The sequence below is a fragment of the Rhodnius prolixus genome, unplaced genomic scaffold, assembly GCF_049639745.1.
Source record: "Rhodnius prolixus isolate KJV_2025 unplaced genomic scaffold, Rpr scaffold_5, whole genome shotgun sequence".
Lineage (NCBI taxonomy): Eukaryota > Metazoa > Arthropoda > Insecta > Hemiptera > Reduviidae > Rhodnius > Rhodnius prolixus.
In genome coordinates this window covers 7,358,952-7,386,926 of record NW_027411624.1, presented here as the reverse complement: position 1 = coordinate 7,386,926, position 27,975 = coordinate 7,358,952, and the positions used below count along the sequence as shown (strand labels likewise).

Genomic DNA, 27,975 nt, shown 5'->3' with positions numbered 1-27,975 from the left:
GTTTTGAATGTTTTGGCTCGTACACCAGTCATAATGTTAATCGGACCATTAGTGAATAGTTTCAAATGAGTTAGAAGCAATTTCTTTCCTTTTTCTTTTAAAGGAAGAATTTAAGTTGTTTAATTTAAATGTATTTCGGTTTCGTTTGTTATGTTTCAAGTAGAAGATGATTTTGATTTTGACGATGTAAGTAAGACTTAATGTAATGTTGCTTGTAGAGCTGTTTTTAGCGTGTTATTTTCCTATAAATGAATGTTGAGTGAATATTTATTTAATTTGGGCTTCTGATGCAAAGTATCTCGCTAACATGTACGGAACCTTATGCACTTTTTTAAGGTTTGTTGCCTTTTTGAAAGAGGGCAGTTATTCAAGTTAAAGTATTTTATTGTTTAAAATATAATTCTTAGTTAGTTGTGCTCCACATATTCTGCTTGTTTAAGGATTTTTTGGATGCAGCTGCCAGTGAATGTGATAGTAATGGTAAATTGGAGGAAGACATTGATAAGACCCACCAAGAAAATGAAATTTGCCCTTCACCCCAAGTCGTAGCACAAAACCTAACAAATAATCATCTAGGACTTTTCGAAAAAGTTAGAACTGTTAATCCTGTGGAAGATGTAGAATTTTTGAATGCTTGGGAAGCTCATGAAGAAAAGCCTTTGGCTAAAACCGTAAATAGCCTATTTTCATTTACAAGTATGTTATTTAGTAGTAAGTTTAGTGCTTGATGTTCTTTTGTGAAACTATATATAGTTGCACTTTTTATGAGGAAAGTTGTGCTTTACTTCTTTAGAATTTGCTGAACTAAGTACAAGGAAAGTCCAGAAAACTGTACGTCAGAGAAAATTTCCAGGACCTGCAGGTCTTTTACCTGAACGCGTAAGGATTTTAAAGCATTTAAAATTATAAAATTATTTTTTATTTAGAAATAATTATGGACTTTTTACTTATTTCTAGCAAGGAAACACATCGCTCATTGCCACGGAAGAGTTTTTAGATGAATTAAATCATGAAAATAATGAGCCTCCAACCTTCAAAGTTGGTCTAATAGTATTGCTATGCTTAATGTGAATTTACTTACTTGCAATGTGGTTTTCCAAAAGTGGAACTATATTATTTTAGGAGAAAGAGGTACTTTCGCAAAGTTCTGGCAGAGTATTTGAATCAGGAGCTTGGAATGTTATGATGGAAGATTTAGGAACATCTGGAAGAGATTTGATATCTCTAATGAATTTAGCCTCGCTCCGTTTGAAGCACACTCGTGGTTATAAAGTTCCATTTCTTGCAGTTATCATCAATAGTATAGACTGCACTTTACCAGATCCAACTTTGTTTGTTAAAGACATCACTGGTAGGTTGACATTAACATTTTTTAATTTCTTTAAATAAATAAAAAAATCAGTTACTCTATAGTTGAGTTTCCTTATAGATGAAATACACGGAATGCTGCACCGAGAAGTATGGGAAAAATTTAATTCGGAGATGACTCCCGGAAGCGTGTTAGTTTTGAAAAATGTTGGTGTAATTAGTGCCGGAGCTACCTCAAGGAGACACGTACTTAATATTACAACAAATAATCTTACGGCTATATATTCTAATCGGCAAGGTAATTTTTCAGCTGTTGTACTAGAAAGTAAGGGCATGGGAGCAAATTGTTTTGATTACTTGGGTGAACTTTTTAATATCAAGTATAAATAAACGCACTTAAGTATCTTCATCAAGTAAAAGTGTAGGTGGATAACATAATTTCGGGTATTAGATGTTTACCCCTTAACATTTTTATGAATCGACCTCTTTCAAAATGAATCTATCTGCTTTAAACCCTAATTGATTGTTGCTTTTTCACGTACTTACTTAAACTGAGTGGGAAGGTTCACTATTTCCTTATTGCTTTCTTTCTGTGGTTAAGGTTTTCTGCAGCCCATATATCTCAACCTTCCGAACCTTCTTGTATCTTCAGTTTGCCAATTTGTTCTTTGGTTTGGTAATCTGTGATGTTCTAGCAAGAAAGTTATGACTTTTTTACGGAAGTTTTCAAGATTCATTATCTATTGTCATTAACTTCTTTTATGGTCTCACCACTTTTTTGTGGTAAGATTTTTCTGCTCCAGAAGACATGATTCATTACAGGAGTTATCTCCAATCAAATTCTTCACTTAATTTCTTGTTAAATAGATCTATCAATGTCTTTAAGAAGCTAAGACATTTAAAATCCTGAACTATTTTCTTGATTGATCTTAATTTTTGTTTAACATTGAAATGATTGAGTTTTGTATTGGGTTTCGAGTTTGTCTTTAGACATAACTTGAGATTTTTTCGCTGATGGCTAAGCCATATAACGACCTACTGTAAAGCTAATATGTATTGTGGTACTGGGTTCGATTCTCGGTCTTAGGCCTTGGATTTTAATTAATGGTTAATAAAAGAAATTTACAGTAAAGTTTGTTATTGCTAGTAGCCGCCGTCCACGACACCTAATTGGTCATTGGACGTAAATCCCGCCTGAAAAAACAGGCATTTACTTTACTTGATCTTAATTTTTTTTAAATTTTCTATGCATAGAGTTACTGACCTGCGCCTTTAGCGGCTACCTTATATGGGTGAAGGTGTTCCTTTAAGAGGATTCCCATTTTGATACATTTATCTCTTTAGTTTCGAAGGCATTTCACCAAACAAATCTGAAACAGGAATTATTTAGATGCTTGGAACTTACTAGAAGAGAGGTACATTCTTATATGTACCTTTGTCATATACTTCCCCCGGGTAATGCATTAGCAAACTGGGAACAAAATATTTTTGCCTACATTACTACCTCACTCAGCAATTTCTTTGGAATTCATTCATATGTTTTATTTAGATCGATGAGGTCACTTATTAAAGGGACTGCTTCTCTTCATTTCTACCTGATAAATTAATTTTTGTCTTTCTACATAGTCATGAAACATTAGTGGTGTGAACAAACACAACTTTTACCCAATGTTTATTCGTTTGGAGGGATTATTCCAATTTAGATTAAAAAAAAAAACTTCGTATTGAGCACATATGCAATAAGATTAGTAAATGCTCACCTTTTCCAAGAATTTAGTCTTAAGAAATGCTAATCTCAAAGAAACTTTATTCACGATATTTGCAGTTCCCTTTTACTTTTAGCAGCAGGTCTTTTCTATATTTTCTACTGATTAATTTTATTTTTTTATCATTTCCGTTTCTGTTTCTAAAATATGATTTTCAAATTATTATTTTTCTTTGTTTCTGCATATGTTGTGTTTGATTACAAAATTATTTAACCTACCCTCAATTGCGATAAATTTGACATCATATAGTGAAATTTGTGATTTTTAAATCACAATTCATTCTCTAGGTCACAATCGTCTTGTCAGTTTAGCGTAGGCTTCCAGATTAAATCCAGAATGCAATATAATTATTCTAAATCCTAAAGTAATTACTTTAAAATTTACCTTCATCCTTATTTTTTTTCTTTTGTAAACAATAAAGACACAATTTTCTTAAAACATTCTCTAATGAATGCGTTTAAAATCTATAAGTTGGTTTCACTTGTATTTCAAGTGCTCGTATAAATTGAAATCTTGAAATATAAAGAGCATAAATAAGAAAAACAGGATTATTATTATTGTTTATTATTTTTGGTGACTGATTCAATATTTCAATAGGATGGACATATAAATGACAATTTCAGTCATCAAATTTATTTATTGTGCCGAGCTTTCAGGGCTCTGTAGATGACCTAATCCCTAGGTCGAAAGCTTGGCACAATAAATAAATATCATGACTAAAATTGTCATTTATTTTTTCATCCTATTATTGTTCATTCAATTTCAGTTGTCCATGTTTACTTTCACTTACTAAAGGTTAGAAAAGAATTGTGATTAAGACGATTTTTTTTTGTTTTCTTTTCACATCGGCAAAAATGTGTTATGCATAATGTTCTTACCCATGTGCATTGCAGTAGTCCCTGGTCCGAAGTTTTTGTACTTGGATAGTGTGTCTATAAGTATGCTGTCCAACTGGAGACTGATAGTGCTCTTAGAGAGATTATTAGTTATTTAAGAGATTTTGTCATTTATTTTCTAAAGCCTGATTGTTTAGAGCTTTAAACTTTAACATACTTAATAAATGCAATTAACTGAAATTATGTATATGTCAATCCTATTCTATGAAAAAACAAAAAATTGAAAGTATTATTTTTTCAACAGTTTTATTTTAGTTGTAAACATGAATAACAAAAAAAAACCTTTTCATTTTCAGACGAACACGTTCAAGTAAGAAAGATTTCCGAATTGCCTACAGGAGATCATTCTAAAATGTTATTCGAATGGGAACAGATAATAGCAACACCCCCAGTTTTAAACAAATCTTCCAGAAGTAGATCATTTCCAGCCGATTCGAGAGAATTAAGCAGTAGACCAACTGGTTCTTCAACTCCAGTAGCGGCTTCAACTACTAACAAGCCATTACATTTTCGTAGGCAATTGTTAAAAGGACAAAACAATATAATAAATCGAACATTACAAAATAAGTCACAACCTGAACATCCGTTCAAAAGGTTTAAAAGTGTACCATTAAATAACATTAATTCAGCCGCTGTTGGTAATCAAACAGCGAGAAATCAAACAAGTTTACCTGTGCAGAATAAGAATCCATTTCAATTCGATACTGATACATCAGTAGTCGATTCTCTTCTTGATGGTATCGATACAAATTCTTTATTTGAAGAATTTTAGCTCCTTTTTTATTCTTTTCTTCATAAAATTGTGTACATTTGTGAGAAAGAGATGCAATTCAAAGTACTATAAATAATTTAATAGTAAAATAAATTAATTTGTTTTATTTTCAAAAAAAAAAAAAATTCAGTCTTGATCACAATGTTTTTATGTAACAATCAAAAAAGTAAGAGGTTTGCATAAATTATCCATCTAAAAATGTCATGGAAATAATCATACCATCTCAGAATCAAACATAAATTGTACGTCGAAAAAATCTGTACCATATTGCTAAAATAACTGTGATATAGATTTTTCTAAAATTTAATATTTGTACATTATCTATTGTGTATATTATTATAAACTAATTCAAATTTAGTTTTTGTTGTTTTTTGCTTTGCACTTTTATATCCTGAAAATTAGTTTGATTATATTATAGTTTTATTTTCTTTTAAGGTTCTGCCGTTTTAAAACAGTACCTTCGTAAGCTGCAAAAGCACTATTAACATTGTTATTTTCATCTCGGACAATAAACAAAGGCATCATTTTATAAAAAAACTGTGAATAATTTTTCAATTTCATTACAAAAAAAAAGAAAAAAAGAACGAACTACTTTCACAACTATTCACAAAATTAAAAGAAAGAGAGTGAAAAAGTTGCAGTCTCCAATTTCGTTAAATAAAGGATTTTTATCCTAATTTATTTGATTGGTTTAGAGAGCTTTAATTCGCACATGCTCTATCTGTAACGCTGAACGTTCATCATCCCAACTATTTCTCCAATGATGTCTATCTTGCCAAAAATTGAGCATTGCCTGAAATTGACAACGAACGCAAGTTTTATTTAAGTGTAAATAATTTTTAAACTATAATAGTTTGAAAGTTACCTTCACTGCCATATTTCTCCATGGTTTTTCGTGACCAGCGCTCGTACTCTCATCTGGGAAGTCTCTCATTCCGCCAACGGATATACCAAGCGATAAGTAAAACTGAAATTATGTTATAAAAATGTATTATTGAAATGTTGTAGAGCGTGTTCTTAGAAAATGGATGTAGATTAGTGGCTAGAAAGTAAAATTCAAAGTGAGGCAAGATCAATGGTGGTGATGATAGCTCTTTATTGGAGTTAGCTAATAAGTAAAGAGCAAGAGTTAGTCTACGGATTAGCTAAATCCAAATAGTTGCTCACATCGTAGCTTGCAGTTCTCAGAGTGTTATGAAGTCGTGTCTGGTGTTGATTATTTTGTGGTTCTAATAATTAAACATTTTGTTGGTGCTTTCAGTTAATAGAAATTAGTTACATCTATCATTATATAAAGTAATGGATAATCCCTTCAAGAATTCTTAGGTTCTTAGCTTCCCGGAACGGTAATCAATTTCCGCTAAGTTTCTTCAGTAGAAAGTAAGTTTCTTACTACTGCGGATTGCCAAAAAATATTTGAGACCAGGAGGTACTCACAAAGTCCCCTCCCTTGACTAGTCCTCTATTAACATCGAACCTATACCAAATAGGCTCAAAAACATGTTTTGTTTGGCCTGAAAGATTTCAATAGTTTACCATCGCGGATAATTTTGATTCATACTGTTTAGATTAAAGGAACCTCCGGGACAGGAAGGTTCAACAAATTTCAAAAAAATGTTAACAATTTAAGAAAATTTGATAGTGAAATTTTTCAAAGTCAAATAAGTTTCAGATATCCTAATGATAGAAATGTATAAACAATAGCTCAAATTCCTTTCTTTGGAAAGATAATGTTGTTGTTAAGTTAAGTCAACCCCAATTTGGTTGGCCAGCCGTTTTAAATTGAGAACTTCCTGGGGAAAAAAACGTTTTCAGAACAAGAAATCTCAAAGGAAGAGAACTTTATTAATACTTCTGAATTAAGCAGAAATGCAGCGAGCATTCCTATAAATTACTGAAGTCAATTCAAAATGGTATATACTCATTAGATAACATTAAACATAATAAAGAGAATAATTTTAAAATAAATTGAAATTAAACCATCTCTTACTTCTTGATCAAATGGCGCGATCTTAGTACCAGTTCTCCAAGTAATTGCTGTATTTTCATCAAATTCAACAAGATCAGCCAGCGTTGCACCAGGATTCATAATACTTTCTTCATGTTGTCCATCAACAAGAAACTGTAGATTATCTGTAATTAAAATTGAGTGTTTTTTAAAAATCTTTTTGGAAAAAAAGATTATTATTCATTGCTCAACTGGATCACTAGAAATAATTTGTACTTATTTACTTAAATGTTCATCCTTCCTTCATCCTAGATGAACTTAAACCAAAGCAAAGACTTTAAACTTACCAGGAGTCCACATGAGCGTATAATTGTGAAAATGTTTGTGCCATCCATCAATTTTATCCCTGATAATTGTTCTTCCTCTTATATTTTCACCAACTCCCATCAATATGCCAGACTCCAATTGTCTATTTCCAATATCTTGATCTCCAGCCAATAGATTTTTATTTCCTCTTGCCATAGCAATCCTTATACGGCCGGATGCGTACGAAGGACCATACAGTTTTCTTTTAGGCTCGAGCCATATTTCTGAAATTATTTTTAGAAAATTAGTTAGAGCTTTTTTTTAAAAATTAACTCTTATAAAACATACAGCACTTACATTCTCTGATTTGAAATACCCCAAAGAGGGAAATGGACAATCCATTTTTTCAGGAGGGCATGGCAATATTATCTAAACGGCCTACACTTTTAGTCCAACACAGTGAACTAGAAGATAGCAGAGGTGGATAGCTGTAAGCAACTTATTGAGTTCAGGAATCCAATGAACCTACTAGCACACTCACACCCATTTGATAAACTAAACAGGTGATCCCTACATTCTGTGCATAAACAGTGACTATAAGGGATTCATAATTTTATTCCTGTGGGCATGTAGATTCAGTTAAGAAACTTACTGTTCAAATCTGAACCTCGCTTTTCCCAGTAGTATTGCGATTGTGACAAACTAGGGATACTTTTAAAATAGAGTTCTTACTAAAATAAAAATAAAAAAAAGTTCTGAGGTGGCTCAGGACAGTAAACACCTGATACACTTACAGACAACATATCTTATTTCGATTCTCTAGGTTTCTAACTTTCATTTGATTATTTTTTTAATTTAGAAGCTTTCAATGTTAACTTTAGAGGAGAAACCATTAGGAGGTTCAAAAAAATCCAAAGTACTGCATTCAGTAAATTGGCATTTTCGTTTGATCGAGTTTTTCCAACAGCAACATTCCCTGAAAGTACTAAATGTCAAATTTTAACTAAACAATATATTTCAGATTAATGCTGATGTCACACAGTTCGATTCGTAAAAACTTCCAACTGCGCAGGGATTCTGGAAAGGTACATTCCCGGTGAAACACTAACTCAATAATCTATAAGATTACAATTAACGATGGCTAATGGTAATGGATAGATGAATTTGATGGTTAGAGTAATAAAGAGAGAGAATCTACCTGGTACAATCCAATCACCAAGCGGTAACTTTGCTCTAACTTGTATCATTCCATACTTAAAAGTGATTGCGTCCTTTGTGGTTATTCTAGTCGATTCAATTGGAGGTAGGATGCTAAAAGTGGCAGCTTGCCTTACACATTCTTCACTGTACGGCATTCCTGTACATCTGAACAAATAATTTATAAATTAATTTTTTTTAATTTTACTGAAAAATGCTTCTATAGTACCGTTTTTTTTTCAATTACTCTTACTATAAGTAATTTTTCTTAAGAATAGAAAGTTTAAAATGGATACAAAGTTGAATCGTGAAGAATTTTAACATTTTAAAACTGGAGTAATAAATTTCAATTTTAAATATTTACGCAATACGTTTGTAACAAAAGTAAGAGAAAAGTTTAAATTTCGAAAGAGAAAAATCTCACAATATAATCAATTAACTGGAACTTCCGCACTACCGACTTTCTTTAGCTCAAGAAGTTTACTTTCAAGTAGAGTTCTTAGAATTACTTGCGAAATGAGGCGACAAATTACGCTTAAATAACGCTTTAGTGTAACTAAACTCCATCTCTCCCTGCCAGAACTGGTTTAAGAATTATTTTCCAGGCAATATCGATTCATTAACTTGGTTAACTGATTTTGTCCAAAAGTTTATTGCCGGGGTTGTGAGGTGGCACTAAGTCAACATATAAAATTTTAGGCTTTATAAAAATCAAATTTTTCCAACATTGGAGATCTCGAAACGAAAATTTTTGGTGAAAGATTAAAAAATTGCACGATCGCAGTAACTACTCATACCCATACTATTAGTTAGAGAAAATAATACCTATTGTCTAAAAGGAAGGCGCCACGGTAGCCGAGCGGTTAAAGGCGAGACCTACGAAGCTAATTCGTATTGTGGTACTGGGTTCGATTCCCGGCCTAAGGCCTTAGATTTTATTGAATGGTTAATAAAAGAAATTTACAGTAAAGTATGTTTGCTAATCGCCTACGTCCACGAGACCAAATTGGTAGTTGGACGTTAAGCCCCGCCTGAAAAAATAGGCGATTACTTTACTTTTTTTTGTCTAAAAGGAATAAATTCATCTTCATTAATTTGAGAGCTTTGATAAGTACGAAAAGTACTACTTAATTGTAGTAGGAAAGCTCAACCGAAAATATTTTAGACTTCTTTCGCTTCCGAATGTTTGCCAAATCCATCAACTGGAAGTCCTACTTTACAATGCGATATAACTTTATACCTCTGAATTTTCATTGAGACGCTGCAAGATATGGGGTGTCTAAGCATGTACAGTAATATAAGCTATTGATAGACAGTTCGACAATAGTAGTAATTGTAACAAAAGTCGTGAGGGGGAAAAAAAACTGTGAAAGTGTTTACAGCAGATTATTACCCTCTAATATTATGTAATAAGAGATGGTATTGTAATTTTAAATTAATTTAATTGTTTAATGAAATTTCTAAGAGCAAACTTTACTTATAAGAGTATAATACTTTCATTTATGAAAAAAGTAGCAGGTATTAACATGTTTTACCTATGCAATTCTAGTCTTCCTCTTCTCACAAACTCATCTTCCAAAAGTGTTGGTTTTAAATATAATTTTCCATTCTTGATAAAAGCATTTTGATCTTTCTTTTGAAATACAACAAACTCATAATCCTGTTAAGACAGAAAACCATTGAATTACCTTTCACTTTCATTGCTTTTTTCAAAGAATATTATTCGCAAAGAAAAATACTAACTGGTATCCAAGGCATTTTCACTTCGTATGTCCATTTATCATTTGATAGTGAATTTACAAAATCTTCTTTAAATAACATTTCACCTCTGCATACAGTTTTACCATTTACTACAGTTGTAGATTGTATACAACTCTTTCCTGGTTTTGGCTTATTATTGTTACTATTCTTATTGCTACTCCCACCGCTACTGGTACTAGCCAACATCAAAGGTTTATAGGTAGAGGTTGTCGTTTGGGCTTGATTTGGTCGTTGATTATTTTGCGGTCTTGGTGTAGTTCTCTGGGTTGTATAAGAAGGACGTGCGGTTGTCTGTTGTACAACTGGTCGTTGAGTTTGCACTTGACGTCTTGTAGTTGTGGTAGATCTCGTGGTTGTGGCAGGTCTCCTTGTTGTTGTTGTGGAAGAGGTGGTAAAAATTTGAAAATCCACAGAAGCACCGACTAAACAAGAAAAACAGAAGTGTGAACTTGAAAAATAGCTTAGACTAGTAGTATCTAAGATTAGGTAGCAGATAAAGTCCTATAATTGGATTGCACAAGAAAAGAAATGTAATTACCCACCAAGATTGAGATATTTATAGATTCTGGGTATAAACATTATGCAACTTTGTGTAACTTCAATAATTCTCATAATGTCTTTATCTATGTTAGAACAACTTGTAATGGAAGATTTATAAAATATTAACATCTAAATTCTTTGTAATTACCAGTTCAAAAATACGAATTTTATTACATGATTAAAAGCTACTTTATTCATTTCCAACGTGAATTTATTATATTATTGATTTCATCTGTTGTAGCATGCATGTTTTTGCATTTCTCATCAAGGGCTGATTAATAGATTGGTATACAGTATTGGCTTTGTTTGCAACTCGCATTACACTTGCGAGGGAGGTTACATGGTATGTATGATATAAGTCCGAAACAGGTCAGGGATACAAAACCATGCGTGATACAGCGGATGAAATCAGAGATATTATCCCGCACTACAACCTAAATACTTTTTTTTATACAGAAAAACTCGGTCTGTGTTTTCATAATTATTTTTTTACATTTGTTATCATTTAGAAACATCAAAATAAGGTATTTCTTCTTACGTGAAAGCTTTTGTATCTTTACTTTTTGTTTTCATTATAAGATTAATTTTCTCAATTCTTGTCGAAAAGTATATGCTTCAGAGCAACCTCAAGGAAAGTAAATGTCCGAAAAGTCTTAATTTCTTGAATATTAAACCTTCGCGAGTGGTTGAATGAAACCTATAAAATGAGGTGTTGGATTGGATTATTTCGGTAGCATTCAACTTTTAGCCTAGCTTTTTGTTAATAATTTACTATTATTTTGTAAATTTAGTCAAGTAAGGATTTTCAGTCAATTCTCTCGATTAAGTCTTTGTAATCAGTTTCATTGCAAATATAATTTGTACAGTCACTTTCTGCATGATATATGTAGGAATGCAAATATTGAATAAAAAGTTGTAGTTTTTTTTTTTTTTTTTTTTTTTTTTTTTTTTTTTTTTTTTTTTTTTTTTGCGCATCAACAGCTGAGGTTATTAGCGCCCGGAGCTTTTTCCAGTGCACTGCCGGCCTCCGGACAGTGTTCTCTCGTTACAGACAACACTGTCCATCACCGGACAGTGAGCTGTAAGAAGCTCCTAGGAAGAGAAAATCTAAGGGTCAGCTGCTGGATTCGAACCCGGGACCTCCGCGTGGGAGTCCAGTATGCTAACCTCATAGCTAATCCCCTCCCCTAAAAAGTTGTAGTTATTAACAAATTTTTCTTGTCTGATTGGATTTGCATTGTTAAGCAATAGTTCATTTTTACCCTCACTGAAGGGATGTTTTCAGTATTCCTGGCCAGATTAGGAGTTTTTTTAATCCCATACCAGCATTAGGTGAAAGCAAGTCCAATTCGCTTCTAGATGTCCAATAAATACTCGTATTTCTTTTCCATTTGAGGAGAGGTGTTCGCCATTTTAACACAATCCTGATAATAATTAGGATCATGTAATGCGCGTCCAGCGGTTGTCAGCAGAGAGAGCAGAGTTTTGGAAGGTACAAATATCTCCATAAGTAGTAGACATGCCAACGTACACCGTTAAATGCTTACCAGAGTCTTATTTACATCTATTTTGAAAGGAAATTTTAGTTTGATATGAGTTTTATTGCAAAGCTTAGTCGTGAAAAAGTAAGGGAATTTTATGTTTGCATCATAAAATGATTTAAAATAGTTAACATTTTTATAGAAAAAAGTAAAAGAAATGAATAATGGTGGCCTAATGTATCAGATATGATGTGGATCAAAATCTGAAATCGCTCAGAAATGGAAAAACCAATGCTGTTTTGATGGATAAAGTCTAGGATGCATTAGCTCGTATTGTTTTACTACGATAGTTTTAACCATTCTCTCAATATAAGCTTGAAGTGCGTAAAATGTTGCAGATATCCATCTAATTTTGGCAGAAACTTATTTGGCCTATTTAATTTATAACGAGTTTTTTTCAAAGATATTTTGATAACTGAAAACATAGAAAACCAGCAAAACCACGCCTATACTCAAGAATCTTCGTTACTTATGTCGGTTACGCCAAGCTATGGTATTATTATTTTCGCTTATCAGGACTGCCCGAGTTATAGGACAACATTCTAAATTAACATCGTAAGATCTTATTTCTAAAACTGTACAATTCTATGCTGGTTGGTTTTTCTTTTTTCTTTATTTAATTAATTCGTTTCTTTACAAGTATATAAAATCTTCACCATTTGTAGAATATACTAGAATTCTCCAACCACCGCCACAATTTTTTCTACGATTACCAGGACAAGGCGTAGCACAGTGGTTTTCACCTACTTCCAGGCTACTGTTTGGTCTTCTGTTGCCACAATAACATTCACTTCTGGAAAAGTATCAACAGTTTTAAAGAAATAATTTTAGAAATAAAGCATCCAAATAAATTAAAAAATAAAAATAAATATTTACCCATATTCAACTCCAGAGTACTTATAACCAAGTTGTAAGCATATATTAAGACATAATTTTGGAGTGCATTTATCTTCAAATGTCATCTTTATGGCGGAGAGTACTCGTAATTCTTGGTTATCAATAAAACAGCCTATGAGTTTGCCATCTTCAGAATAATCTGAAGTACAAATATAAGTAGGATTATATCAATTTCAACAATGACATGAAGGGTTACTACGACAATTGACACAACATCTATTTACTACAAAAGGTACATTGAGATAAATTATGTATTTTAGTTTTTTATAATTTTTAATAATTAAAACAATTTTATAATTTTATTTAAAAAAAGAGATAAAGTATAAATGGTAGATATTCAATAATTATTTTATTCTAAAAAGCATATCAATTCGTGAAGTAATGAGAACAATCATTCTTATCATTATTTTAAATGAATTTTGCCCATCACTGAACAGTCCAAAACAGATGCAACTCAACGTTGATAAGAATTTTTGAAACTTCTGTTTATGAATGTGAGCATATGAAATCAGTAGATTCGCGAGAGGATGCTTCTGTCAATTTCAACCTCGAGTGATGGGAATTCAAATATCGACATGCTGGTATTATGATATTCTGATAATCTAATGCATAGATGGACTGAGTTTCGACAGTAGTTACGTTAAACTAAAACTTATGTGCTCAAAACTGTGTGATTTAAGGGACATTTGTTTAAGTGTTTTAGACTTTAATAAACATAGGCATGTCAAAGTGCCTTATAACTGTTGGCTTATCAACTTTGTGAAAAATTAAAATAATAAAGAAATTTACCGGATATCTGAGTGTGATAGACTCCATTTTTCCGCAGACCACCACAATTAAATCTACTGTTCGCACATTTAATATCACAATCAGAATCTCTTAATTTACTTTGTCCTTGATTAAGGCTATCTCCACAGAAACATTGAGTACTGAAACGTGAATAGAGATATGGTTATGAAGAGAGGAAGATAATCAAACATTCGTTTAAAAAAGTTAAAAAGAGCTTTTCCAAGAAACATTTGATTTTTATTTTCTTACTATAATAAGAGAAACAATAAACATTTACATACTTAAGAAATATTTACTTTACCCATTATGAACTCCAGCAAATCTATATCCATTTCGATAGCAGAAGCCAACGCAAAATTCTGGAGACAATCTTTTTGTAAAGGTATCGTATTTACCATTTAATAATCTATTATCACCGTTATCTGAATAACAGCCCAAATAATTGGATTCAACGAAATTAGCCAGCAACTCTGAAATATTATACATGTTTTACCCTACGTGAACACCATTTTAATAAGAAAAACTGAAATGAAAAGAATTTAACTTACCACTAGTTTCATAAACGCTTAATCTAAAATTAGCACCACATATTTGATTTTGATCTCCATCACATTTTAAATTGCAATCACTTTCGTCAGCCGAGGATTTAAATGAAGGTCTCGCATTTGAACAGAAACACTCGAAACTAGATTTTAACAAAAACGCTCTATTAATAAATAAAAAATTAGTAGACTCTGATTTATTTGCTCGCAATAGCACTAGTGGTAAAATTGGACAAATTGTGCTCGTTTAATTCGCTAAAAGCAAAGGAATTTAGCTTAGTGGAACTAGATTGGGAATAAAGTGGCGAGGCCATAGATATAAACAATTTTGAATGATCTGGTAGGATGTTTAAAAATGCTGGGAGTAAGCGAGCAGAAACATGTAAAGTTTTTTAAAATGAGGATTATATAGTTTCAGCTTCGAGCAGTTTTTCGTTTTTGAAATATTTTGTTCATATAAAAGAAACAAACACTCTTACATATACGTTGTTATATCTTTTTTGGGCTCCGGGAACCTTAAAACTCATATTTTGAATCTAAAAACGACCCTATTACAAAACTAAACCTAATTAGTATAATAAGAAAGAAAACGTAAATAGTATTAAAAAAGTCACTGTTCTGCACGTGTAGTTTATAGGTAAATCAAGTTATTACACACTCACAGAGTGTGGGGAAGTGTATTAGCTATTTTTCCGGGATTTGGACTTCCTTGCGAGTATCCCCCGTCAAATAAAAATTAAACCAACAGCCCTGACACTCATACAATACATATAGGGCCGGCAGAATAGTTGAGAATCTGTGATACAGTTCGGTTTAGCGAACCCACAGACAAACTTTAGCTCACCATCACAAATCCACAAACATTCACATAAGAGTCTGGGGCGGAAGCTGTAGGGTCCTATTGAAACTTTGAACAGCATAGGGTTTCATCCCTGTCCACCAAAACTCATTAAATAATTAATTGGAGTTTTTTATGAAATAACCCACGTATGGTATAATTTAAATGGGCCAATTTTCATATCGCCATTGTGAATTTAATTGTATGTACCTAAAGGGCAAAACAATTGTGACAAAAATACCTAAATTGTAATCCTGCATAATCATATCCCTTTTCTTTACAAAATTGAATACACTTCGTAGGAGTCAATGAATTTCGAAATTCTACCATTTCGTCTGGCATTAGTCTTGCTTCACGGGACCGTTCTTTGAAACAGCCCAGATATTTTGCGCTTCTTCCTCCTAGAAAGTTCAGGAGTACGTTTTAAAAAAAAGTTTAATAAAAACAAGAGTAATTGAAAAGTTTTTTTACATAAAACAATTATTAACTACCCACCACCCGTTGAATAAACACTTAATCTAAGACCACCGCCACAAATTTCTCTAGTGTTTCCATCGCATTCCATATCACAGTCTAATTCATTAGCAGCCGATTTGTGCGAAGGCCTCTCATCAGAACAGAAACATTCGAACCTAAAAAGGAAGAGGTAAACAACGAATTATTATTTTATTTTTTAATTTAAGGTATGACAAAATCAAATACAGTATTTTGATATTGGTTGTAAGTTAAAGGTTATTAGCACCTGGAACCTTTTTCAGTGCACTGCCAGCTTCCGCATGAGCTTTAAGGAAGAGAAAATCTATGGGTTAAGCAACTAACTCGAACAGGGACCTCAGAGTGGAAATTCAGTGCCCTTAACCACTCAGCTGGTCCCTTCTTTGTTATTATTAATTCTAATAGTAGTAGTAGTAAATTGTCTAATAATAATAATGTTTATTTTTCCTGGCGGGCTTTACGTTCAAATACCAAAAAATTAGATGTCATAGATGTAAAAACTATAAAACAATAAATGAAAAATGAACAATAGCGACATTCAATATTTAAGCACGAACAAAACCTTAAACAATCTCAGTTTAGGACTCAACACAAACTAACCAGGCTCAAACTAACATATTACAATTTTTACAAGCTTAAATCTTAAAAAACATCTTCTGGCGCACCAATTTACCGATAGTCATTTCTGAAACTGTAGTGCTCTTGATCCCAGATAAATACATCTTTAATCAGACTATATCTAACTTAAACTTGTACTGAACATATGGATTGGCAGCAGCATCTCTCATAAAAAATAAATAAATCCATGGGCAACTTAGAAGAATCAATTTCATTGGGCAGAACTAAACACAGATATCTGGGCAATCCACTAATTAAGGAGTTTACCTCCGACTGGGACAGAAAATGGATTAAAACCTACTATAAACTGTCTCAGGACTTACTACAAAGCTTAAAAATCAATGTTTCAACTATATACAACCATTTTGTGTGTCGTGTTTCTTATTTTATTACGCAAGACAGAAAAATGCAGTCAGAAAAATAAAATTATTTTTGCCCAATTTCTGTTTATTTTTACTTTTTAAAAGGGCAATGATATTTTACGTGGGTATTGGCACACCATTCTTTCTTCAGAAATGTTTCACTACCAACATTGACAGTAACCAACCAATTAATTAATAAATAATTCAAGCATTTCACGAATGTTTCAACTCAGAACTATCACCGGTGTGATTGAATTTTATAAACGTTTTCATGGCTGCCACAAAAATGATGGTATTCAAAGTTGAATGGTGAAATTAATTTTAAAAAAACAACTAGTTTGGCCGATCTCTACAGCATTTCTTATCTCAGTCAAGGTTGAATATTTCTTTTAAAAAATAATTTTAAAAAAAATAATAAAGAAAGGTTATTTTAAAACAACTATTTTTAATCTTTATCTTTTGAATCATTTAATTTTTACGTCTTTAAATTTTCAAAATAATGAATGCCTAATCTTTGAGAAACAATTATTAAGCCTTTTCAGAGATGTCGAAGAGTTGCATGCATTATTTCCTTATTTCTGACTGGTTTAAGAATTCTCTATACCATCAGAGTCGGGCTGGTCAAGTTTTGGAATAGACGATGGCTTTCTGCTCAAATTTTTCGGTCTCTGATTGATAAAGCAACAGACCTACATAAACAATCTATCTGTTAACCATAAAACCAAAACGGCTCTAATTAATTACCTTATAATTTTCAACTAAATCTTAAATCCCAATTCGTAACAAACCTCAACAAAAAATAAGAATAGCTATTGTTAAACTATACTGATTTAATAGGAAATATAATTTTGTTTATTTATTATATTCTAATTACTTCCTGTTACAATTTCAAGGTTCTCTATTTTTAAACACACAAAATAAATAATAGGAATATTTAGTTTTTCAAGAGAGCTTGAACATTACGAAGAAGTTTAGGCATATTGGAAACAAGATAAGCAGTAGCGCAAGCTATATTGAATCGGGAGAGAGGAGAGTTTAATTTAAGGAGTAAATGCGTTGCTTTTACTATTTATTTCATTTAGTTTATAACACTTTCTTAACGAGAATATTTTTGCAGAATAATATAGACTACACGATCTCTTTTTACCAAAACGATAAACAATTAATTTTGTTTCATTGGGGCGACAAACTGCCTTGGCCCGGGAGAGTTCCCCAAGGTCTCAAAGGTCACAAAATGCCGCTGTAGGCAGCCCACAACATTAATGTGAGGACAAAAGTAGTTTTACTAACAGAGATGAAAAGGTGAGGTCATAGTGCGTAAAGTTCATAATTGGCCATTCGCATTCCTTTTCCACGGCACTACACCAAGAAACCGAAAGGCCATATGCACCTCTTTGTCTTAATCTACGATTTCAGCCTGTCTTAAAAAGAAGAAATGATCTAACACTTATTGGGTACAGAATTCCTGGCAGTGTGAAGGGCGCTTATTGCTTTTGAATTTGGTTGTTTAGTGAAAAAAAGCTGGGGCTTTCAAGCTCTACCTAGAAGTCTCTCTGCAGACTAATCTTATTGAACAAAACTCACAGTAGGGGTGTTTAAATTAAATGTGATTATAGTTTTAAATCCCCTAAAACCTCCTTCTCCGTTTGTCACTGATAAAACAGGTTTATTTAAACGATAGAGAAGATACACAGTGGAATCCTATCTTAATTATTTACAGAACAGATATAAATAACCTTAACTAAATATATAACCGCATAATCAAAGCCCAGTTCAGGAAGGCAGCGACAACTGGCCGTCATCGCAGTAATCATATCAGTATAACCTCCACACGTAGTACTCATCCTCCACATCGTTCAAAGTAATTCATGAGGCCAGGAAACAATACGTGTGAAAACATAACGATTAGCAGTTGGATAAAAACTCTTTATCACGAACAGAATTCTGAATTTTACAAATAGAAAGTATTTCACTTAAATTTTAGTTAAATATCAACAGCGAAAGCTTTCTTTAATCCTGGAAGCAGTGATTTTAGGGACTTTATCTGTAACTTAGCGCTTTCAATCATTACAATGTTTTGGAACAGGTTAAAAAGGTACTCTAATAGCAGGTAAATGTTTTAATTACGTGTCTGAGTTTCAAACATAACTTTTCAACGGAAATTAATGCCCAGGGAAAATATCCCTTCAGAAGATGCTTTTATCAAATAAAGCAATACAAAATTATTTTTAAAGAATCGAAGATGGTGAGGATCGAACCTGTAGCTAACTCGAGTAATTAAAACTTTTTTTATTACGAATGAATTGAACAACTTCCTTCTTAGTGCGGCCAGTTTCACCTAATACACCCATTGTATTCTATAGCAAAAACATTATTGCTATTTAGAATCCCAAGAACTTTAATAAAATAAGGCTTTGAGGTTTATACTTTTCGCTTATTTTTTATTTTAATTTTTTTATACCACTTAAAATCCCAGGGACTAACACGGCATTAACGATTGCTTTATATACACCACACACCTATATATACATATTTAATTTAGGGAATTCCCAGTTTTAAATATAAACAGTTTTACTGGAATATTCCATTCCTACACCATTCTTTGTTATGCTCACACTTAAATAATTACTGTACAGCTTCTAATTAAATAACTTTACCAACCTGTACTCCAAGCCAGCGTACGCGTAACCTTTTCCAGCACAGTGCGATATGCATTTGTTTGGTGTAAGCGTATTACGGAAATTAACATGATCACCTTTCAGTAGTCTATCACTTGGCGATTTCTCTCTAAAGCATCCAATATATGTGGAACTATGGACACCTGCGAAGAAAAATAAATTTATACTACATAAGTTAAGCAGCGCGCTATTAACTATAATTAATACGAGTTAATTACTAGAACTTGGGAAATCTATTTTTGCTGTTACTTTCTATCTAAATATAAAAATAACTCAAAATTAATTAATTGGGTTATTTCAATGTTAACCCGATAACATATTGCGCCAGTGAAGATCTTTAAATTTATTCATGTGTATAGAATCTTCGAACAAGATAAAGTAGTTTTTATGAATTGCTATGTCAGTATCTCTGTTATAAATAAAAAACGGACAGTTAGCGGAAATAGGGGGGCTTCTATAACCCAAATCCTTTAACATTATGTCATTTTTTGGTTTTACTAGTATCAACCTATTACTTAACGGCCATTTTGATGTTAGTAAATATTTGAGATGTTAAATGTTTCTTATGTAGTAAAAAAAGACACATACCAGGTTTTTTTGGCAAAAATTTGCGGATGTTCCGCCGACTCAGAATTTTATCAACTAATTCAATTCTATTAATTATAGAATTGTTAATATCAAACATTAAAGGGACAACTAGAGACCTGATCACTCCCTTCGCTCATAACTATCTTCAAATGAATTTTCGTGGAAAGCAGTTTCATAAAAAATTTGTAGATCAACATTCAGATAAAATTCCGAGTTGGCGGAACATCCACAAAAAGTTTTCCACTTATAAAATCAAGATTTACAGATAGAGAATATCGTTTAGTTTTTTAAACATGATTTTTGTCTATATATGATAATATTATTTAACTAATCAGTTAGTCAATTTGTTTTTTTCTTTTTTTGTCACTTAGACTAGCAGAAATTACGAAATAGAGAAGGTGTATCCTGTTTCATACAAGATCCTTTTACTTTTTCATCAACAGAAAGACAAAAGAACTTTTTCGAATCTATTAGCGCAAGTATATATCGTGTATTTGTGTAAGAAAAACCAAAAAGGAGATAGCAAGAAGGGAGAGACAAAAACTCAAAAATACAAGAGCAAAAAATTAAGAAAAAACTCAATTTTTTTACAACCATCAAAAAAACTCCAACAATGATTCATTGATCAATTAACCGGAGGTATAGTATAGAACACTGTCTACTAGATTTTGTAGGAAGTAGCGCCAACGATTTTCCTGTAAAATTCTCACAAATAATGAATCACTTTTTCCAGAAAAGTTCATAATTAAGGGACTAAAAACATTTTACATTTCATACCAGAAATAAAAAGACTATTCTAAAAATTCAAACGACTATTTAATTTATTTTTATTTCTTGCTTTAATATTTAAATGATTCTTTTGCATGAATACGATTGTCACAGCTTGCCCAGATTCCTATTAAAATCACTGTTCTCAGGAAAAATCTATTGTTAACCAAAGTGAAAACATAATGTTCCACTTTAAAGAAACCCTTCGGCGAGCTACAAAATTAGATAAAACTTGTAAAGGACTTAATAGGCAATCGCACATTTTTGGAAACACATTTGTTGCTATCAATGTTTTACTGGGGCTTAAAAGTAAGAACGTGCAATAAACGTTACTTAAATCAACATAGAATTTGAACTTGTTTTAGGTTTTCCATTTTTTGAGTAATTCTGACCATACAAACACACACACACACACACACACAGAGTTTGTACCACTTTTTCGTACTCAGATGACTTCCAAAGTTCAAATTGAGGTGAAAAATCACAACAGAAAATCTACTCAAATTCTAAATATTCAGATTACGGGGGGCAGAAGTGGATCTTAAAAAATGTGTTACTTCTTCAGGGCTCTTAAACATTTTTTTTTAAATAAAAAAACTATGTCTTCTCATATTATTTCTTCATATTAGAATTCAAACGCAAAACTATACGATCGTATGTAATTATTTTGATTGTTTTCTCACAAAACTAGCCGACCTTGAAACTGACCATGCTTGGCTTAGTATTTTTTTTTTTTTTAATATTTTTTATTATTATTTTGTTAATAAAGTACGAATTATGAATGTATGAAAAAATAAAATAAATTAAGATTTAATTTTTTCATTTAGACACTATATTTAATTTTACTTAAAGTAAATTCAACATCAGAAAAGTTCATCAGTTTAAAAACATACGCATGTAGTTAAAAGAGAAATTACCCTGGAACAGTTTTATGGTTATATACAAGGTTTTATTAACAAAAAATAAAATAAAGAAAGAAATAAATAAAATATTTACTTACTATTAACTGTTAACACAATAAACACATAGTAAAGCATAATGATTTCTTGATGAAAACTAGGAAGACGCATTATTATTACTTTTTTACCGTTTAACAATAATACTAAATCTTATATCAAGTGCACTACTACTATGTAAGATGGGAACTAAAACGTACAATTTTAATCAGTAAGTGTTGACCTCTTCGTGTGTTTCACTGGAGCGTACAGCTCCATCTGTGAATAAAGATAAAAACCAAAAGAAACGAAATTACCGTTCCTTTGGAATTACCCCACTGTTCGCGTTTATGCATATTTTACATATTTATATCTATATATGCAACACAGAGATTAGTTCGCTTTTCCCCACAGTGTTATGCAAAAGAATTTCCTGTAGTGTAATACAAAAAAAAGAAAAGTTTGAAAATCCCAAATTTCTTACTTATAATGAAGTTTACTTGATTCGCACCCTTTAGCGATTCTCAAAGAACTGACAATGGAATTTTCACTCAAAAATTTAGTTCCTTCAACTACCGCCAGGTCACCAAAATTATGTATTTTGAAATATTTTAGAGGTAAGCCTAATCTTCTTTCAGTCTATAAAAATAAATTTTCCTAGAAAGAGGTCTTAAATAGTAACGAAGGGCTCCTTTCAATAATTATTTTGGAAAGTGGTATTTTCTTCGTCTTTTTACATTCGCATTTATAAATATACACACTACTACATGACCGCATTCTCTCATTAGTATAAGTCTTAGCTTATCTGGAAAACTTTTTTTATCCTTCAGACACGTGTAAAATCCAAGATAAATAATATACTTAACAAGCTCACTTCCACCGAATAGATTATGGGGAGGGTTTTCCCAAGTAATTCTGAAACTAATGTTGTCCAATAGATAGCTTGTACCGATGTAGATGATGAACGCAAAGACATAGGCGGTTAACGCTGAAGAACTATTTTATTTTTAGTCGCTTTATAAAGGAAGCGAAGCTCTAAGGTCCCCGAAGAACATCTAAACGCTTTATTACAGCCTCATGAAGATGCGCGAGTTAACTTGTCCTTAGGGCATAAAGCCACAAAGTGTTCTTTTAAAATCCAAAATCTTTCGGAAGTCTTTGGAAAGATCGGCACCTATCGAGCTCTGAAAGCATTATGAACCGAATGGAGGATTTAGCTGGCGTAAAGGTGAGTATTTACCAGGGCTGAATAATATTAATGAATAATAATTATTAACGAGTCATTCGGATATACCTATAAAAATAAAACTTATTATTATACTAAACTTTTGCTACAACAATGAATTTTCAGAGGTACTAAAATGTCATGATATTTGTATTTTTCTCTATAAAAACCATTTTGTGGAATATGTTATGGCTGGCAAATAAAAATTCTAAACTTAGGATTAAAAAACAAAATGCAATTATATACCTTTTAAAAAATGAAAACTGTTAAGCGTTAAAAATAACTGAATAAACTACCAAAATAAATCCAAAAATAAAAATAAACTTGAAATGAATTTTTATATATTTTTTTCTCAATTGTAAAACACTAATTGTGTAAATTTCAAGGTTATCATGAATCTTAATCACAATAAAAACCGACATCCTTATAATTTATTTACATAGAAGCGAGGTTTGTTTTTAATTTCTTACGTATTTTTATGGAATAACCAGTTCTATGTTTGTTTTCGATTGAGGACAGTAACTGTTCTGTATTTATACTAAAACAGTTTCATTAATTTCTAGCTTTAAAGATTAAACATACAAACCTTAGTCCGATTGGGCTGTTCATTTTATGGTTAATGAACTAGAAAAATTTGATGTGAAACTCGCACATTGCCTTCACCCCAGTATAGACATTTTTTTCTCCTAACTATGAATTCGTGAAAGCGTAATTTATACATAAATTTAGGTATTAAGTTTTACTTTAAAAAGGGACATCAAATTTAGGTCCCTCGCTGGAGTTTGGCTTATATTAGTTTAAGCGTATCATAAATTTTGAACTAAGGCAAGCAAGAGTACATGTACTTACAAAAAATTTTATCCCACGTGCAAATTTGAAAAGGTTTCTCAAGTAAATATTAGATTGTGACTTCATGATTCTTAATTTTCCAAAAAGACTAATGCTGCACAATAAACCAGGATCGTGCTACCCTGCTCACACAGAAAAGTAGATGGTAATTCGTCTGTCCTTAAATTAGAACAAAGTACAACCTACAAAAGATATAAGAACTTATAGTAAATTTTAATTCGTAAGAAATTATCTGATATTTAATATACTCCTATTTTTCACAAAGGTATGAATACTCACTATTGAATTCATGCGAGGAATAGAAAATTTAAATTTAAAAACATATATCAGTACATACAACAAAATGTATAAGCAAAGTAGTCAGAATTTCAAATTTAATTAACATCGATAAACTATACATATATGTTTGGATCAGTAAGTTGCTGGTTTCATCTGTCACAGCATGTGTTTTTAGAATTTCTGTTACTTCCTAATTATTTTTTAGCTTTATCGAGGAAATTTTATCACGATAATATAGATAATCTAAACAATTATAATCATTTATGTATTGAATTTTAATTTGACGCATTTAAAAGTCGTTTAGGTCTGTAGATATTGTGCCAACATTTTAGTAATCCCAAAAATTATTTTTTGTAGGAAAATATTCTATATAAAACCATTATGTCTTTGTGCCTACTCGTTGAAGTCACTTCTGAAAATACGATTAAAGAATCCATTCTGTGAAGACACATTCCCGCTTAGTTTTTGGAACAAAAACCAAATTGGTGATGGTATTTATTCGAAATGGTGGCACTTACTCATGTACAAACCACTTCTTAAACCCACATTTTTCTCAATTTCGGTAATTTTCCAGCAGGAAGAGTAACAAGTACCGGATATATGACGACCCTCGCAATACATTATTTGGCGCCGCATGAATCATCAACCAACACAAGTATAATCCTGAAGTATTATCCGCATATTTCATGTCTGCTTATTATTTTTTCCTTGATTATAAATTCTATTATTAGACTATCATAGTTCTAATAATTTGAAAGAAACGCGGGTATATTTAGAAATTATACTTAAGTGAAGATTAGTAATCAGGGGAAAACACACAAAATTAATTCCTATCCAATATAAAATCCCAAAATCCCACGATTAAATATTGTTTAAATACCGGATTTTTGCCTTGAATTTTAATGTGATCGACGAGGGATTGATATTGATATCTAATAGGTTTAAAAATGTGTAAGATTTGTCAACTTTAATCAGTGTTCCTTTTGACAAACAATATAAATATTGTCGTGATGGCTGTAATATATCAAACCATTAATTAACAATACTAATTAGTAAAAGTACTGTGAAAAAGTAACTAAATGTAATTTACACAGTGAAAACGATACGACAACCGGTTATTCCAAGACAGAAAACGGGAGAGAGGGTCATTATAAAGGAAGTTAGAATATCGTCATTGTACTGACCTTGTATCTCTCATCGTGAATTTGTGTTTTTTCTTTTTCCTTTAAATAGTATATATTTTTATATCTTTAACTTATCATTTGACTTGACTAGTAACTTTTTTTCAAAAAAAAAAAGTTTTCAGTAAATACAGTCTTTTACCAATTATCAAATAAGCAATTCTATAAAATCTTATATTTTTTCAAACGTATTTAGATGAGGTTGAAGGCCTTCACCCTGTAATTGAACATTTTTATAACTTCATTGTTTTTAAGAAAAGAATTAGAGAAGGAGAAATGAATTTATTCTTTTCTTCAATCTTTTCCTCTATTTGTTATTCTTCATTGGCTTCAAAAATAGTAGAGTTGCGATTTTTCATGTATGGTGAATTTTCATCACTCGACTAATAGCTTTTTTAGTTTCTCTTACCCGTGAAGTATTCATGTAGATTTTTTATTTTGAGTAATAGCCTGAGTTAATAAAGGTTTTTAAATAAAGCACATTATTAGTCAAAACTAGTCTACAGGCAGTTGACTGATCGATTTTTTTTATTTTGGAATTTTCTAAAAACTTAGACTACTTTTTGTGCACTATTAGTTCTATAATTTTCATTTGAAACATAGTCTGCGAAAATTCGTTTATGGAATCAGGGGTAGTTGGTCATTTCTCTTTAATACCATTTCAGGGTAATGTAACAACTCATTACCTACTAAATATTAGTAATAATTAAATGTCATGTAAAAATTGCAAATTTTGAAAGAATTTTATCCCTTTTGTCCCTTACTATAGCATTTTTACTTTTTAACTATTTTTCGAGAATGGCTCCCTGGACGTGAACATTTATGACTTATAAAAATTATTATTTCGTAGAAAATTTATTTGCGTGATCTGCGGTAAGAGAAAGTCATGTGGCTGTACACGATTTTTCTTGCCCCACTCCTCAAGATGCCTATTTCGGAGGTCCCTAACTTTTTTATTCTCAATTCTGCCCGGTTTAACAGAAAACCTTGTTATTTAACAAGATTTAACTTTTCTTGTTATTTAAGCATCAGCAAGTAACTCCACAGTTACAAGTTACTTCTCATATGAGGAACTCCCCATATCGTCAGGATCTCCCAATCTCATTGTTATTCGATCTCTGAAAAGTGAATCAACTTCTTTAATAGGTCCACTGCTTAACAGTTCAAGATTCAACTCTGTTAAATTTATATACACGTAGTCCAGTTACTCTCCCATTGACGGGTTTTAACCAGCATATGTACCTTTCTTGTAAATTTCATTTTGACAGGTTTAAGATTTACATCCATCTTCATAATATAAATGATTCATTAAGATCGAGTCTTAAGTCAACTGGTTTTCTTACAACAATCTACTACATTGAAACTGCCTGAACTATTAGTTATTCCATAATTTGCAATTCTAATATTCAAATTAACTTTAAATGTAAATGCATCAACCTTCCTCCACCTTTTCACTTATAACATTAAAGTGAACAATTTAAGCCAATATTATAATATACAAATATACCTTTGCTTTAATATCTTCCCATTGTTATTCTGACTCTTCTTGGCATTTCATGTGAACTAGAATACCTGGGAGAAATTGTTTTAATCGCAATACCTTTAAACTTCTAAAAAAATTCTTTTAAGGGGTCATATATTGCAAGATCTTTGCACACATCATGAAGCGCCTTGCTAAATAGCGGTCCACATCCCCATTCGGTTCCTGAAATATGTGTGAAAATGGTAATGGACTTAGCTACAATTTAAAATCTAAAAATAAAATTCAAAAATTTAATTTTTACTGAGTATTAATTATTAGTATATGAATTAATAATGCTTATTGATTATCATCGGTTGTTTTCTGTAAAAGTATTTCAAGAGTCAGCTGAATTGTACTCCTCCATTTATAAAGAACTCTGATTTTTCTATTTCTCTTAGAATATTGATAAAAATGTCTCCTTTACGTCAGTGCTCAATACATCCAAATATTGGTAAAAATCTAACGAAATATGCAACTTGAACGAAAGTCGAGGAGCGCTACAACTTCTTACTTTATAATAAAAATTAAGACACTAATTGTAATCTTATTTTTTTAATAATTAAATTTGTATATTCTTTGATATTTCCTTGGGTTTTGTTTTTTTAGATGTTCCTTAACTGTTTTGTTCACACACATCAAAACATGGAAAACGTCTAATTACTTATATTTTTGGAGAAAACTGGTATTCAGAATCTTTATTTGGTCCAATAGAGGCAATTCAGTAAATGGAGGTCAATTTTTTAGTAGATGCAAATAAAGACTGAAAAATTTCCAAGATTCATTTTTCGAGATCAGAGATTTAATTTTAATAGCAACACTCATTTAATAAATAGAGCCCTTTAATTTAAATTTCTTTTAGAGAAATATTTCAAATTCACACGATTTCATGCACCAATATTGATTAATTTCGAAATCAGTTTAATTATTTTACCTGCAAATGTTAATAAATTGAAGAGTGCTCAATGGAAAACAAACAATCCTAAGCCGCTCATCTTATGTCTGGCAACTTTTTCACTACACATTATCATCGAGCTATTTAAATCCTAATTACTGACGCGTGACTCACTATAGTCTGAATCCGAATTAAAGTTGATGAAGGAAGTTGATAATTGTTATACGAATGGATTAATCGATAACAATAATCGAATATTTATTTATTTTATCTGATTGTAGTGCTGTCTATTGTTAAGATTGGACATTAATTACTTAACGATAACAAGTTCACTTACCCTCGTACACATACACATTGGCACTACATACTCGGCAATGCAGCGAAGTATATGTTCAGTCAAACCAATTTATATGCACCATAATGGCAGAAGGGAAATCTTTGTAGGTATTTACAAGTAATTGTCAAATAGATCGCATATTAAA

At 31.5% G+C, this 27,975-nt stretch overlaps 3 protein-coding genes across 12 annotated transcripts in view; 2 read left to right on the top strand and 1 right to left on the bottom strand.

Moving 5' to 3' along the window:
* On the top strand, window positions 1-5,099 carry LOC141458040 (uncharacterized). Of its 4 annotated transcripts, none has more exons than XM_074135543.1 (7): window positions 1-186; window positions 441-711; window positions 794-879; window positions 958-1,038; window positions 1,123-1,351; window positions 1,430-1,606; window positions 4,267-5,099. In XM_074135543.1, the coding sequence occupies exons 1-7, from the start codon at window positions 151-153 to the stop codon at window positions 4,740-4,742; spliced, it is 1,356 nt and encodes a 451-aa protein (XP_073991644.1). In that variant the 5' UTR covers window positions 1-150; the 3' UTR covers window positions 4,743-5,099. The 4 variants fall into 4 exon arrangements, with proteins under 4 accessions (XP_073991644.1, XP_073991645.1, XP_073991647.1 ...); XM_074135544.1 differs by having other exon boundaries at window positions 2-186; window positions 441-696; XM_074135546.1 differs by having other exon boundaries at window positions 22-336; window positions 441-696.
* Window positions 4,868-23,784, bottom strand: LOC141458037 (uncharacterized). 3 transcript variants are annotated; one of them, XM_074135532.1, is made up of 16 exons: window positions 23,620-23,784; window positions 19,238-19,397; window positions 15,597-15,733; window positions 15,343-15,502; window positions 14,270-14,406; window positions 14,023-14,191; window positions 13,722-13,861; window positions 12,912-13,071; window positions 12,692-12,828; window positions 9,937-10,376; window positions 9,729-9,853; window positions 8,195-8,361; window positions 7,038-7,280; window positions 6,733-6,875; window positions 5,608-5,709; window positions 4,868-5,535 (listed from the first exon to the last, which is right to left on the bottom strand). In XM_074135532.1, exons 3-16 carry the CDS (start codon window positions 15,664-15,666, stop codon window positions 5,434-5,436), a joined length of 2,295 nt encoding a protein of 764 aa, XP_073991633.1. In that variant the 5' UTR covers window positions 15,667-15,733; window positions 19,238-19,397; window positions 23,620-23,784; the 3' UTR covers window positions 4,868-5,433. The 3 variants fall into 3 exon arrangements, with proteins under 3 accessions (XP_073991633.1, XP_073991632.1, XP_073991634.1); XM_074135531.1 differs by lacking the exon at window positions 23,620-23,784 and adding an exon at window positions 21,611-21,751; XM_074135533.1 differs by lacking the exons at window positions 19,238-19,397; window positions 23,620-23,784 and adding an exon at window positions 15,844-16,360.
* The window catches only part of LOC141458038 (xaa-Pro aminopeptidase 1-like), a 21,132-nt gene continuing 15,178 nt past the window's right edge, over window positions 22,022-27,975 (top strand). Inside the window, exons 1-2 of one of the 5 annotated variants that reach the window (XM_074135534.1) lie at window positions 22,022-22,162; window positions 27,775-27,933. The gene's annotated coding sequence lies outside the window, so the exon portion shown is untranslated. Of the gene's footprint in view, window positions 22,163-22,427; window positions 22,774-27,774; window positions 27,938-27,975 lie in introns of those variants that run through there. The other 4 variants (XM_074135537.1, XM_074135536.1, XM_074135538.1 and 1 more) reach the window with 4 other exon arrangements.

What these genes read in the sequence shown, in the direction of transcription:
- LOC141458040 (XM_074135543.1), top strand. Translation starts at nt 151, where the DNA reads ATGTTTCAAGTAGAAGATGATTTTGATTTTGACGAT. An exon ending in CAGGTCTTTTACCTGAACGC is followed by an intron (nt 880 to 957) that starts GTAAGGATTTTA and finishes ACTTATTTCTAG; the next exon opens with CAAGGAAACACATCGCTCAT. An exon ending in TATATATTCTAATCGGCAAG is followed by an intron (nt 1,607 to 4,266) that starts GTAATTTTTCAG and finishes TTTCATTTTCAG; the next exon opens with ACGAACACGTTCAAGTAAGA.
- LOC141458037 (XM_074135531.1), bottom strand. Translation starts at nt 21,680, where the DNA reads ATGCGTCTTCCTAGTTTTCATCAAGAAATCATTATGCTTTACTATGTG. An exon ending in TACTCTGGAGTTGAATATGG is followed by an intron (nt 12,829 to 12,911) that starts GTAAATATTTAT and finishes ATACTTTTCCAG; the next exon opens with AAGTGAATGTTATTGTGGCA. An exon ending in TACGCTCATGTGGACTCCTG is followed by an intron (nt 6,876 to 7,037) that starts GTAAGTTTAAAG and finishes TTTTAATTACAG; the next exon opens with ATAATCTACAGTTTCTTGTT.